This window comes from Carassius carassius, chromosome 16 (assembly GCF_963082965.1).
Source record: "Carassius carassius chromosome 16, fCarCar2.1, whole genome shotgun sequence".
Lineage (NCBI taxonomy): Eukaryota > Metazoa > Chordata > Actinopteri > Cypriniformes > Cyprinidae > Carassius > Carassius carassius.
The window spans coordinates 28,041,255-28,055,612 of NC_081770.1; the positions used below are offsets into that span (position 1 = coordinate 28,041,255).

At 34.1% G+C, this 14,358-nt stretch overlaps 1 protein-coding gene and 1 long non-coding RNA gene across 5 annotated transcripts in view; one reads left to right on the plus strand and one right to left on the minus strand.

The window, feature by feature from the left end:
* Positions 1–11,572, plus strand: part of LOC132160074 (glutamate receptor-interacting protein 2-like) — a 120,693-nt gene extending 109,121 nt beyond the window's left edge. For 3 of the 4 annotated variants that reach the window (XM_059569771.1, XM_059569773.1, XM_059569774.1), the window contains exons 17-24: positions 1,200–1,344; positions 2,796–2,935; positions 3,027–3,197; positions 3,284–3,437; positions 4,380–4,497; positions 8,388–8,615; positions 9,753–9,899; positions 11,211–11,572. In XM_059569771.1, the coding sequence (XP_059425754.1) occupies positions 1,200–1,344; positions 2,796–2,935; positions 3,027–3,197; positions 3,284–3,437; positions 4,380–4,497; positions 8,388–8,615; positions 9,753–9,899; positions 11,211–11,408 (1,301 nt within the window). In that variant the 3' untranslated portion in view covers positions 11,409–11,572. The remainder of the gene's footprint in view (positions 1–1,199; positions 1,345–2,795; positions 2,936–3,026; positions 3,198–3,283; positions 3,438–4,379; positions 4,498–8,387; positions 8,616–9,752; positions 9,900–11,210) is intronic. The other variant, XM_059569772.1, reaches the window with a different exon arrangement.
* Positions 814–14,358, minus strand: LOC132160075 (uncharacterized). The gene is made up of 2 exons (XR_009437947.1): positions 14,141–14,358; positions 814–1,371 (listed from the first exon to the last, which is right to left on the minus strand). It is a non-coding gene; the product is annotated as an uncharacterized LOC132160075 (long non-coding RNA).

The following is a 14,358-nucleotide window of genomic DNA, read 5'->3' on the forward strand; positions in this document are numbered from 1 at the left end:
TTTTAAGTAATATAGTGCATTATTATGCTCATACATACAGTACATTGTATTAAAAAAAAAATCGTTTTTTTTATGCAAAATACTGTTTTAGAGTAACTTTGATTTATTTATATTATATATATTTATTTAGACTATTCAAAATATAAATCCTTTTTTATTTTAGAATTTATCACCATAGCGTTTTACATGCTTCACATTCATTACATTTTTATAAATAATGGTTCCAAATGATAAAGATTAAAGCAAAATAAAAATGAAATCCATATTAGCATTATAAGAGTTCATGGTTAAAAACTAAATATTACATTATTATCCTGATTATGTATTGCATAAAAATGTTTGTGGTCCACAAATAGGCTTTCTTTGTACATAATACTATATGTTATAGAATCAGGAATATATTTTATAGTTATATTTGCTCATAATTTATTAGTATGTTGTTGTTTTTGTCTCTTAGAAATATTAACTTTTTATTTTAAATTGTCATTTGTTACTTTTTCTTGTCATTTATATTGAAGGAAATAAAATACAACAATAAAATACAAAAGAAAATAAATTTAGTTTAGTATTTTGTCTGTTAGAAATATAGGATGAAATATGAAATATGACAGGGTTAAGTGTTTCCAAAATCAATCAGTCAATCCAAAATAAAATACCCTATTTTGATTTTAAACATGTAATTTGAAAATCATACAGAAAGCATGTTGGTGTGTAATTCAACATCTGACCGCCAGGTGTCAGTATATTACAGCATATCTACTTCAAACGCCAAATGCAACCATAGAGAAAGAATGCTGTCAATCAAACATTGGCCACACCTACTCACTCTTTATTATTACTATTTTCCACATTGAGAACAATAGTAAACCATTAAAAACTATAAAAATAATACATGGATGGGAATTACGTAGTAACTTTTTTATATCTGTCTTTTTTTTTTTGTTATGAGGGTAAAACACCGTCTGTGGTCAAAGATGCAGATGAATCGAAACGTTTTATCGTTGCTTTGAAATGAAAATGTCTGTTGTTTTACCTTTGTTTTGTTTCGCAGCACCAGGAGCGAATCAAGAGATGTAAACACTGAGCTCTTCTGTTCACAGTGTTCAATTATTCATTGGATATTCAGAATATGTTGAAATGAATGCTTGTCAGTTGAATGTAGTGTGACGTGTGACAGCAGAAGTGTGTCCTCTGTCCAGACGAGCAGGAGTCGTCCGGCTCCATCATCTACACGGTGGAGCTGAAGCGCTACGGCGGCCCGCTGGGCATCACCATCTCCGGCACCGAGGAGCCCTTTGACCCCATCATCATCTCAGGCCTGACCAAGAGGGGTCTCGCTGAGAGGTGAGCCACGGGACACACTGATGGACCCTAAACCTCCCCATGTGGGACGCAAACACACCAGAAGTTACAGTAGCTCAGTCAGTCTAATCTCACCAGCACGGCTCAGAGCACATTTCCTCATTCATCACGGCTCGCAGGAAACATTTCACTGTTTTGCCCACATTTAATGTGTTTGTCTTCTCATACCCACATGTATCCTCCTCAGCTGCCCTCAAACTAGATACACACATGCTGCCCTCGCTTTCTGACTCTTACAATGAATTACAGAATTAACAGTGGCAATAATAATAATAATGAGGGTAATTTGGCTTTATAAAATATTTTTATGTGAATAAAACCTATTTGTCTATAAGTCTATTTGGAATTATTGATTACTCATAATTAACAGTGATATTTATTAATAATAATAATAATAATAATAATACTTTTCATTATTGTGTAAAATATTAATAATAATAATAATCAGGTTATTTAAGCTTAATGTATTTTTTTTATGTGAAGAAAACCAGTCAGTTTGGAATTATTGACTACTCATAATTAACAGTAGTAGTAGTAGTGATGGTAATAATAATAATAATAATAATTATTATTATTATTATTATCATCATGGTATTTCAGCTAAATTTTAAATTATTTAGAGAATAAAAAATGTTAATTTGGAATTATTGATTACTCATAATTAACAGTAGAATTTAATAATAATAATAATTTATTATTATTATTATTATTATTATTAGGGTAATTAAGTCATACTAAATATTTTCATTTGAATAGAATACATAAATTTAGATGAAATTATTATTACTACTATTATCATTATTAATGTTTGTGTTATATTATAGCATTATGTTATTATCATTGTTATTATAAATAGTTATTATAAATATTGTTATATAAATATTAGTATAAATAGTTCAAAGAATAATAGTTTATTCAGTCATATTAAATATTTTTGCTTAAAATCAAGTATATTATTATTATTATTATTGTTGTTATTATTATTATTATATAGCACACAGCTCACAATGTTTTTCTGAATGTTTTTTGTCTTTAGTTGATGTTGACAGCCCTGCTAGAGTTTTATACTCATAACTGTGTCCTGCTTGGTTTGCAAGGAAAAGCAGCGTCTGTGATTCTAAAATGATATCCCAGGTTCTCATAAATGGGTTATTACATTTAATTTGCTGATCCTGATAAAAGGCCATCTTCTGTATGAATTGGCCATTAAAGACTCTGAACCATGCACAAACACACACACACAAACACAGCTACTGAGGCCAAACATGTATTGGTAATGCGAGCTCCAAATATACAATGCTTCAAAGTGCATTCAGAAACACACAGATGTTTCTTCAGTTATGGACACGTTGTGTCTCCAGTCTGGATTATTGTCCACAGCTGAAGAAGCACCAAAGAGTTCATGATTGTGTGGTTGTGTTCTGTTCTCACAGGACTGGAGCCATTCACGTTGGCGATCGTATTCTGGCCATCAACAGCGTCAGTCTGAAGGGGAAGCCGCTCAGTGAAGCCATACACCTGCTGCAGATGGCAGGAGAAACCGTCACCCTCAAGATCAAGAAACTGACCGACAGTACGTAGTAGTAGTAGTATTGTTGTTATTACCATTCATATTATGTTACTCAAATTTGATCATCAGATAACTGTGATTCCTCCTTCAGCAGCAGATGATAAGAACGATCTGGATAATGAGCTCAGCGATAACGAGGACGACATGACCGACTCGCAGAAGACCAATAAACTGTCGGACATTTATTCCACCACTATCCCCAGCGTGGATTCCGCCATGGAGTCGTGGGACGGCTCGGGGATCGACGGCGGTTACAGCAACCAAGGTGAGTTCAGTCTCCTCACGCCGGGCCGATGTTCGTGCATCTGCTGACAGACTCAGTCAAACGTGTGCCCTGATGCTCCTCCGAAGGTGCCTACACCCATCAGGCCGCTGGGATTGCGCTACACCCTCACGAGTGGCGTAACAGCAAGCAGAGGAACAGCACGCCTCCACCGTCCCGCCGCAAGAACTACCCCTTCAGTGACGGAGGATTCAGTGAGGACGACTGGGACAAAGCTGCCGGGTGAGACGGGACACTGCACACAAATGTGAACCGCAAAGCAGTGTTCTTATTGGGCATTGCAACTATTAAAAATCATTTTTGGTGATTGAAAAGCTGAAAAAAAAAAAAGAAATATTTGATTATTAAACATTTATAAAAAAAATAAAAAAAACTTCATTTGATCAGTCACTGATAGTACAAATACTGTACTAAAATGACCAAAACTTTTAAAGCTAATTTAAATATTTATGAATTATGAAAAATGAATAGAAACGAAATATATTTTTACATGTTTGTATTTTCTTTCATATAAAGAAATGAAATAAATATGTGTGTATTTATATATACGTAATAAATAAACAGTGCACACACATATAGTATTTAAACAACAACTTGTATTGTGGATGCTATTAATAATTAATAAATAATAAAATAATCAATTTTGATAGATTTTTCTATTAATACTAAATTAGCATTGAATAATGAATAAATTCACATTTTCACCACATTAATAAATTACATTTTATCATATATATATATATATATATATATTATTATTTTTTTCACAATATTACCGCTTTTGCTGTATTTTTATACTGTTAAATATTTTTGTTTTTAATGCATTTATTTAAAATTATTTTTATCATTTATTTTAGCGATTAACTAATTAAAAATCTGTATTTAACTATAATTTTAAGTTTGATATCATACACTTTTTTATTTGTTCAAAAGTCTATACCACTTAAGTAAAGGAGCAGCGTGGACACAAAATATCTTCTTTTTTTGTACAATTTTTTTTTATATAAGTTAATTAATAATCAATAAATCACTACTTATGATGGGGAAGTCTTAATATCATAGCAGTCCCTCAGGCCTTCAGTTTCTCTCAGGATGCTCCTCTGATGTGGGAGCCAGCTGAAGTGCCTTGACCCTCATTGACTGTGATGTGTGCGTCTGCCGCAGATACAGCAGCCAACCGCATGCCGACGGCCTCATGATGGAGCAGGAGGACAGTTTCTGGTGCCAGGCCCTGGAAGACCTGGAGACCTGCGGCCAGTCCGAGCTCCTGCGCGAGATCGAGGTAAACCACTGCGATGATGAGAACGTCTTCAATCATCTCATGGGTTACAAATTAACAAATAAGAGGATTGATGGCGTTTCTCTGAAGAAAAAATTTTCATAGTTTGCACTTGCAGTGTGATGTTGATCAGTTATGTAAGAGTCATTTGACGCATTAAACAAAAGCACAAATTAATTAAATATCATGAATTAAAGGTGCACTGTGTACATTTCAGCGGCATCTAGTGGTGAGGTTGTGTAAATTTTAGCGGCATCTAGTGGTGAGGTTGTGTAAATTTTAGCGGCATCTAGTGGTGAGGTTGTGTAAATTTTAGCGACATCTAGAGGTGAGATTGTGTAAATTTTAGCGGCATCTAGCGGTGAGGTTGTGTAAATTTTAGCGGCATCTAGCGGTGAGGTTGTGTAAATGTAAGCGGCATCTAGCGGTGAGGTTGTGTAAATTTTAGCGGCATCTAGCGGTGAGGTTGTGTAGATTTTAGCACATCTAAAGGTGAGGTTGTGTAAATTTTAGCGGAATCTAACGGTGAAGTTGTGTAAATTTTAACGCATCTTGCAGTGAGGTTGTGTAAATTTTAGCGGCATCTAGCGGTGAGGTTGTGTAAATTTTAGCGGCATCTAGCGATGAGGTTGTGTAAATTTTCGCGGCATCTAGCGATGAGGTTGTGTAAATTTTCGCGGCATCTAACGGTGAAGTTGTGTAAATTTTAACGCATCTTGCAGTGAGGTTGTGTAAATTTTAGCGGCATCTAGCGGTGAGGTTGTGTAAATTTTAGCGGCATCTAGCGATGAGGTTGTGTAAATTTTCGCGGCATCTAGCGGTGAAGTTGTGTAAATTTTTATACCACATCTAGCAGTGAGGTTGTGTAAATTTTAGAGGCATCTAGTGGTGAGGTTATATAAATTTTAGCGGCATCTAGCGGTGATGTTGTGTAAATTTTAGCACATCTAGCGGTGAGGTTGTGTAAATTTTAGCACATTTAGCAGCATCTAGTGGTGAGGTTGTGTACATTTTAGTGGCATCTAGTGGTGAGGTTGTGTACATTTTAACAGGATTGGTTGCGAATTGCAACCAACAGCTCAGTCCCCTGCTCACCCCTCCCTTTAGAGAAGCTACTGTGGCCGACACAGGTAAAGATGTCATTGGTAAAGATAGCAGAGAGCAATGAGATTGCTTTACAAAGGTAAATCAAGGAATTATATTTACTTAATTATTCAATACATCCATGGTATTGCAAATGTTAATGTACTTGTTTATTATTGTGTCAGTGTTTTATTCACAAGAATAACAAATTTACAAAACGCGCTCTGTAGAGCAGTTTGTCCATTTAGGGCTACTGTAGAAACATGGTGGCGACTTCCATGGAAGGGGACCTGCAGAGTATGTAGACAGAAATAGCTCAATGTAAAGTAATAGAAACATAACGGTTCATTAAGGTGTTTATACACCTCTGAAAACATAGTTACCTGTATGTATATTATATTGAATTTATGTAAATAGATTGTTGTAAATATTACGCATTGCACCTTTAATTTGTTAATAGACCTTTTTTACATTTCAAAAAGCAGTAGTCATCATTATTGGGCAAACGTCTGTAGTTATGGAAATGGAAACTACTGCAAATATAATTTTTGAGTTCCTGTTTGATCCAATAGCAAAATAAAAATTCCTTGTTTAATTGACCTTGTAAACCAAGAAATGACTCAAAACCTTGGTGCGGTTGAGCAATGCTGTACAGTCCAAGTAAATAATGTCAGATTGTGTTAGTCCGCCGCGTCTTCCACAACCAAGCACTCAAATCTTGATGAGGAATTGTTCAGTGAACAATTTTTGTATTTTTAATTTTTGGCCTGTGCTTGTATCCTTACCTTATTTACATAATTCCTGTAGTGAGTCGAGTGCTAAAACACAGCAGACAGCGAATGCAAATATACACCGCCACCAGCATTTGCAGGTGGTTCTTGTGAATTCCCTTTTTTAAGTCGGAAATCCCAAATCACCAATCACTACACTATTGTTTCCACAAAATCACACAAAGTCTCTTCATACTGACTGATGTCTCATTTCACGCCTGCTTGCTCAAAACAATGAGCTCCATTCTTACACAACCAACCGAGGACAGTTACGAAAGCATGGGAAGTGTTTTTATCAGATGTGTGATGACACTGGCTAGAGAGGTCAGCCATAGATGACACGTTTCTTCATCGATACTTAACTTTCTGTTTTACGTGGAACACAAAAGGATATGTCTCTTTTCAATAGTGAATGACAGTATTATAACAGTGAATCAATTTTTATGAAGTCGCATGGTAGCTTTGTGTGCATAATACTGAAATTTAAATATATTTTGCATCCATGTTTATTCAGATATGCAGTTGTGACAGGTTTCATGTCAATATTTTGTTAAACAGTGAACAGTTCAACATGAAATTACAAATAAACATAAATAAACCCCCAATATAAATATTGTAAAGTATTTGTACGTTTGATCTATAAATTCTATTTGAAATATTTTGTATATAAAATGGCAGAACTTTTTGTATTTCTGTTTATGGAAAAGAGCAGCCAGGACATTCTTCACAATGTCTTCTTTTGTGCTGTACAGAATAAAGCAAGCCATACAGACTTGGGACAACATGAACACTATGTTAAAAGATTATTGGAGTACATTTTACAAGGAAAACACTATTTTAGTCTTTCTACGTAAAACTTTACAGTTCAAGTCAATGTGTTACCTGCCATATCTTTGTTATTGTGAAATTTACAATCAATTTCTAAACTAAAGTAGTTTCTACACCTCCTTTTTTTTCAGTGATGGTGAACGTTTTAAAATATATTTACATTTCTTATTTTAAATTTGATTAAACTTGTACTATTTTTTGTCATTTGTAGTATTTTGTTTGTTTTGACGTTTATATAGTTTTCCATTTATTTCAGTTTTAGTGTAATGTAGCACTTAAATTTTACCCTAGCAACTAACCGAAGTTTAGCTAGCTAGTATATATATTTGCCACAAAAAAGGCTTTTCCACATAAAAACAGAGGTGTTGCAATTCTGCGAGGACAAGGGTGAGATAAGGAGGATCCAAAGGGAGTATAAAGTTTAATAACTAAAAGTAAACAAACACGGTCAAATCAGGAAACACACATAAGCTCAGATCAATGAGGCCTATGATCAACCAAATCCAAAAAGAGAAACGAAGCCTGTGCTAATTCAAAGAAGAGAAGTTGACAAAAAGACTGAATTAAAAGTTTGATGATGAGACCAGTCCACACCAGAAGACCAATCTTTTTTGACTGGGAGCAATTAATTTTGTAAACAATGTTCAGCACAACACAAAGGTTAAGAGAATGGCTGCTTTGTGGTTTCTGAGGGACTTTACAGAAGTATCTGTAGTAGTTATGTTCCCAAAATCACGTATTACTGAAAGTGCAAGCCAGCACAAATCTCAAATTATGTCATGAGGCGTAATGGGCTGCAGCTTTCCAAGTAATCTGCAATTTCTTGTACATTCACTGTTTTTTGAAAGTAATTTCATAAGCGTTGATCCACACTGATCCTATGTGTATTGGATTGAGTTAGTAAAACACATTGAATTACAGCTTCAAAGAGGCACAGATGCCAGAACTCACAGTAAACACTCATTTCAGTCGCAGCTCATTGGACATAAATGGATCTGGAGCTCATTAAATGTAAATGAGGATGGGCTTCACGGCTTCTAGTTAATAGGGTTTTATTAAATGAGACAATTGCTTAATGGGAGGCCAATCAGAGGCTCCCTTTTAAAACTACATGGCCTAAAGGCCCTTTCCATGACAGGAGTTCATTGCACTGGGGAACGTTGGCTTGTGAGAAGGCAGGAATGAATGTTTGTGGTTGTTTTCCACCCGTAGGCATCGATAATGACCGGCAGTGCCCTGAGTTTGGGTGTGGAGGGTGGAAAGGCCCACGGCGAGACGGTCAACCAACCTCACCTCAGCCCTCTGAGAAAAGCCCCGCATCTCCTCAACGAAACCAAGAACAAGAGCACGCTCCGTATGTCCGAGAAGACCTGGGAGTCACGTAGGATCAAAGAAGAGATCCAGGACATCCTGTCGCCCACACCGTTAGAGCTGCACAAGGTGGGCGAAAGTTGAACACACAGTTGAACAGTATGTGGATCAAGTGTTGGTCAGCATGGTTGGTTTTAGAAACCACTGGGAGTATATATCTTGTCTGAAAATGTCCCTGGGAAAGGGCAGGGAGATTGATCTTTCACTCCTCATTGGTTAATACTGTAGGTGCTTTTTATGTGGTTTAGCATGACATTTTGTTTTCATGCTAAGAATGTTATTTTTCCCTGTAGATACTTCATGAAATTCATGCAAAACCGGTAAATGATGATATGCACAGATCTGTCGTATCAGCATAACCTTGGTTTATTTCCAAGGAAAGTTGATATATCCGGGGAGTTACTTTGAAGATTTTGTTTTGTTGTTTTGCTTTTCTGTTTTGTTTTGTTTTGCTTTGCTTTTGTTTCCCTTTGCCTTTTTTTTTATTTCAGGTGGCTAATGACATGTCCTGGGAACTCCTTTGAAGATTTTGTTTTGAAGTTTAGCTTTTTTTGTTTTGTTTAATTGATTTATTTTTATTTATTTATTTATTGTTCTTCTTTTGTGTTTTTTATTTGCTTTGCTTTTTGATTAATTTTACTGTTTTTATTAGATTTTTTAGTTTGTGTTGCTTTAGTTTTTGTTTCGCTTGGTTTGATTATTTTAGAGGAAAAGCGACATGTCCTAGGAGTTGATTTAAATATTTTGTTTTGGAGTTTTGTTTTTAGTTTAGTTTTTATTTATTTATTTATTGTTTTTGTTGTTTTTTGCTTTTGATTTGCTTAATTTTTTTGTCTTGTTTTTATGATTTTTGTTTTGTTTAGTAGATGTAGATAAATGTATACAGTTTTGTAAAATTATCTTTAAAATAAGATTAATATACTTGAAAATATGTTGCATCAGATATAAAGAATGTAATATTCTGCATATTTGTATCTCATTAATTTTTTACTAGGCAACATGAACATTTTTTTTAGAAACTATTAAATTAAGTTTAATTATTTAATAAAACATTTAATTTAAGATATAGATATTGTGTTTTTATAACCTAAGGAATCATTTTTGTTAACTGTTCCTTTAAGACTTCAACATTATCTGCTGAACATAATTAGAATAAATTAGCTCATAGCTGAATTGTTCAAATAATTTTGTGTTACACAATTACAGGTGACTGTGATGAAAGACCCAGAGAGCGATGACTTTGGATTTAGCGTATCGGATGGTTTCTTGGAAAAGGGTGTTTACGTGAACATGATCAGACCTGAAGGTCCAGCGGACCGTGCTGGACTCAAACCCTACGACAGGATCCTTCAGGTGCCCCTTCTTAGATCACCACACACTGGTTTCCCAGCATCCCCTCCCTTTCTCCAGCTATATGATCTGCCCAGCTTGGTTAAATATAAACTCATTCTGAGAGGGCCAGAATGAGGTATGAGAGCGTCAGTAGGTGTTTGACTCTGGGAGGACATGTCGAGTTAAACAGTTATTCGACTGGATCTTCTGCGTGGCTACACAGCACTTGTGGTCACATCTTAGAGAGCGTCCCCCTGTTGCTAATCTGCCACACTTCACTGTCTGTGGAAATTATTAAATCTGTGCAAAGAATATACTTAACAGCTGTGGTGTGTTAACCACAGTTGCAACCATGGTTGTAGGTGCTTGCTTTATGGTGTCTGGTTTTGTATGTTTGTTTTCATATTTAATAACGGGTTGAAAATGTTTGAACAAATTCTATTGCAGATAAAGTCGAAGTTACAGTAATGTTAGAATGAAAATTATTTTACAGACACAAACATTTACCAGAGTTGCTAAAACAATAAAGTCTATAAAATCATACATACAGTTCTGTGAAAAGAAAAAACAGTCAGTATTTTAGAAAAAAGAAAATTCATTCAAAATATTTTGTCATTAAATCATCATTTGTTAATACTGTAGGTGCTTTTTTCCGCTGTTTCAAACTTATAAACGAGTATTCCTCTCAAAATACTTTATGCAGTTTTATTTTATATATATATATATGTATATATATATATATATATATAAAATAAACCAAGAAGTTTTGATACTTGTGCATTTGTTTTCAAGAAAAACTGACATATCCTGGGAGTTGCTTTGTGATTTGATGTTTGTTTGCTTGCATTTTGTTTTTGTTTCCACTTTTTTGCATTATTTAAGAAAAGTTTGATTTTAAAAATGTTGTCCTACAAATCTCCAAATTCTGTTGATTAGCATATGCTAACGTTAGTGTTATTTATATACTATTTATTCATCTTTTAAAATTATTTATTTATTTTTGTTATTTTCAGTTTTCATATAAACTTTTGTATTAGTAATTGTTATGTGCTTTTGTCATTTCTGGTTTTTATTTATCATTTTTAAATATAGTTCCTCTTAGATTTATTTTTATTAAAATTTTTAGTTTTTGTCATTTTGATACTTATTTTATTTCACTTAGTAGTTAAGAGAATTCAAAATGTAATTTTTAGACTCTTATAATAAATGATACTAAATAAAGGAGGCCCTTCATAAAGATGTTGCTATTTATAATCATGTAATAAATCTAAATAAATTTCTACGTAAGTGTACTGAATCCGATTTCTAAATGTTTAAATATATTTCCACCAGGTGAACCACGTGCGGACGCGAGATTTCGACTGCTGCTTGGCTGTGCCCCTCATCACAGAGGCCGGAGACAAGCTTGAGCTGGTGATTAGCCGAAACCCATTAGCACAGCCGGGTGTTGCTCAGCCCCACGACTGCCATCCACACTTCAACCCCGTAGGCCATTCCCGTGAGCACCAGACCAGCACGCTGGACCTGTGACCACTGGGTAACTCAGACTATGACCACACCGGACCATTTGTTACAATCAGAAGAAGCCATCATTCACTGGTTTCATTACAAAACTCAAGTAAACTGAAATATCCAGACTATAAAGAGTGGTCGTGGAAACGAAACAACTAAAGATTTGAGCCAGTTTTCAGTACAAAACTGAAGTTTTTTTTTTCTAAAGCAGAACAAAACTAAGCTAAAAAAAAGTTATATTGAACTACTACAATGCATACATGCAAACCATACATGGACTACGCCCATCAAACCATTTTTTTTCTTTACTATGGAGCCTAGCACTTGATACGGGAGAAACATATTTATATAATGGCCACAAAATAAGAATTCATTTTCATGACTTAATTATTCTCCAAGTTTTTGTAAATCATGGTCACATTTTACTGATTCATTCCCTCATTTTCGTAAATCACAGTCACATTTCACTGATTCGATTTGTTTTAGTGAATTGTATCCACATTGTACTGATTTGTTTCTTTGTTTTTTTATTATAAATCATTGTCATTTACTGATTTGTTTCCTCGTTTTAGTAAATTGTGGCCATGCTCTACTGATTCATTTCCATGTTTTAGTAAATTGTGGCCACATTGTACTGATTCGTTCCCTCATTTTAGTAAATCATACTCACATTCTACTGATTCGTTCCCTCGTTTTAGTAAATCATACTCACATTGTACTGATTCGTTCCCTCGTTTTAGTAAATCATACTCACATTGTACTGATTCGTTCCCTCATTTTAGTAAATCATACTCCCATTCTACTGATTCGTTCCCTCGTTTTAGTAAATCATACTCACATTGTACTGATTCGTTCCCTCGTTTTAGTAAATCATACTCACATTGTACTGATTCATTCCTTAGTTTTGGTAAATCGAGTTGTACTGATTCATTCCCTAGTTTTAGTAAATCATGGCCATGTTGTACTGATTCATTTTCTCTTTTTCATAAATCATGGTCACTTTGTACTGATTTGTCCCTGCATTTAGTAAATCGTGGCCATGTTTTACCAAATTGTTCCCTCATTTTAGTAAATCATTATCACGTTGAACTGATTCTTTCCCTTGTTTTAGCAAAATCATGGCCACGTCATACTGATTTGTTCCCTTGTTTTAGTTAACCATGGTTATGTTCTGCTGATTTGTCACCATGTTTTTTTCAAACCATGGTCACATAGTACTTAATTTTCTTGATTAAGTAAGTAATGGCTACATGGTGCTGATTCATTCCCCCATTTTACGAACCTCAAACGAAAGTATTAATTAGTGTAATGTGATTGCATTCACTTAAAACGAGGAAACATTTAATTTAATTTTGAATTTGTAACCAAGATGTCTATTTTTATTTTTATTTTATTTTTATTTTTTTCCTTGCAGTTTTCTTTTCTTTTCTTTTTTTGTTGATAAAAACACTGTGTTGAAATGTTTACAAAAAGAAAAAGAATTCTGCTTTTGAAGTAGATCGCCATTAGACGTAAACATTACTTATGTTTCCGTTTTCAATGGCAAGTGTTTTTACTTCCAAAACAAACTACAAATTAAGGTTTATTTTTGTTTTAGTCCTGGATGAGTCACTGCAGGAATACCTTCGGGCACACATTGTCCTTTCTCACAAAACACCACCATTCTTTGTTCCCTAAACGCATAAAGACTCCCTACAAATAAACTTAAATTTGCCTCTGTGTCAGACACAAACATACAAACAAGGATTCAGGCCACAAGCGCCATGACAATGCACATGATGACTGCCTGCTGCTCTAAAACTACATCTCTAATTTCTCAGGAGTATGATGCATTTTCCATGAATAGGGTATATTTTAGTGTGCCATTTATTTTGTATTGCAATAGCCATAAAATCACATGATTATGTATATATATATCTTTAATACATTTGATTAGATATGTTACATAAAATATTATATAACAAAAAATGTCACGTACATAGTTTTAAACAAATCAGTTATTTCTCATTTAAAATACTATTTTCTTTAAATACATATTAGTAATTTCATGTTATTTTGCTAAATATGCTATATATATATATATATATATATATATATATATATATATAAATTTCTTTTAATATTTTTACAGTTTTGACTTCAATTAGTTGTACAAAGCAAAACAAAACATATTTTTTAATTTCCCTAAAATAGTAGAATATAAGATTATTGGACACCTCTGACAAGGCAGAAAAAAAACAAGTAAATAATAGTAACATAAATACTAGTGTTTAATCATTATTAAAGTATGTTATTGTAACAAAAATTATCACACATAATATTTTTAATTAAAATTCTTTGTAAAATATGGTTATCAATAACTACAAACCAACATTTGATCCCAAACTAGTTGGCCTCTACTGAGTGATGGCATTATTTTGGCTACATTTTAAAAACAGGGTTGAAATAATTGCAGACCTGATATAAAATGGCTAGAAAATGAAGCATGAAAATTTGACTGAAATTAATAATCAACATTTTCTGAAGGAACGTGTCTTATTTTGTATGTATGTTTACCCTATTTGTGCAAAGTGCATTTGCTCAAGATACTTACATGGGAAACAAAAAGGTGTGATGATGTGCACAGACACAGACCCTCAAACGGCCACATGTACTCTCATGCAGCAATAAAATGGGGGACATGTCATTGACTTCTTGAAAAGCTTATTGTAGTAAATATTGTGGTAGCCCTACCTTTTCTCTCCACATACCTCTATTGATCTTTTAACACCAAACTGCTGGACAATGTAGCATTCGTCCAGTCACCACAAACGTCCAGGCCTCAAGGGCAGGTTCTTTCACGGTAGACTGTCGCCAGGCTGCCATTTGCCACCACTGGCCAAATATTACAAATGTTTCCGCCACAGGCTATTTCAGACACTTCAGATCAGGAGAGTTTGTAAAGCCGTCACATAGTTAACTCATGTTC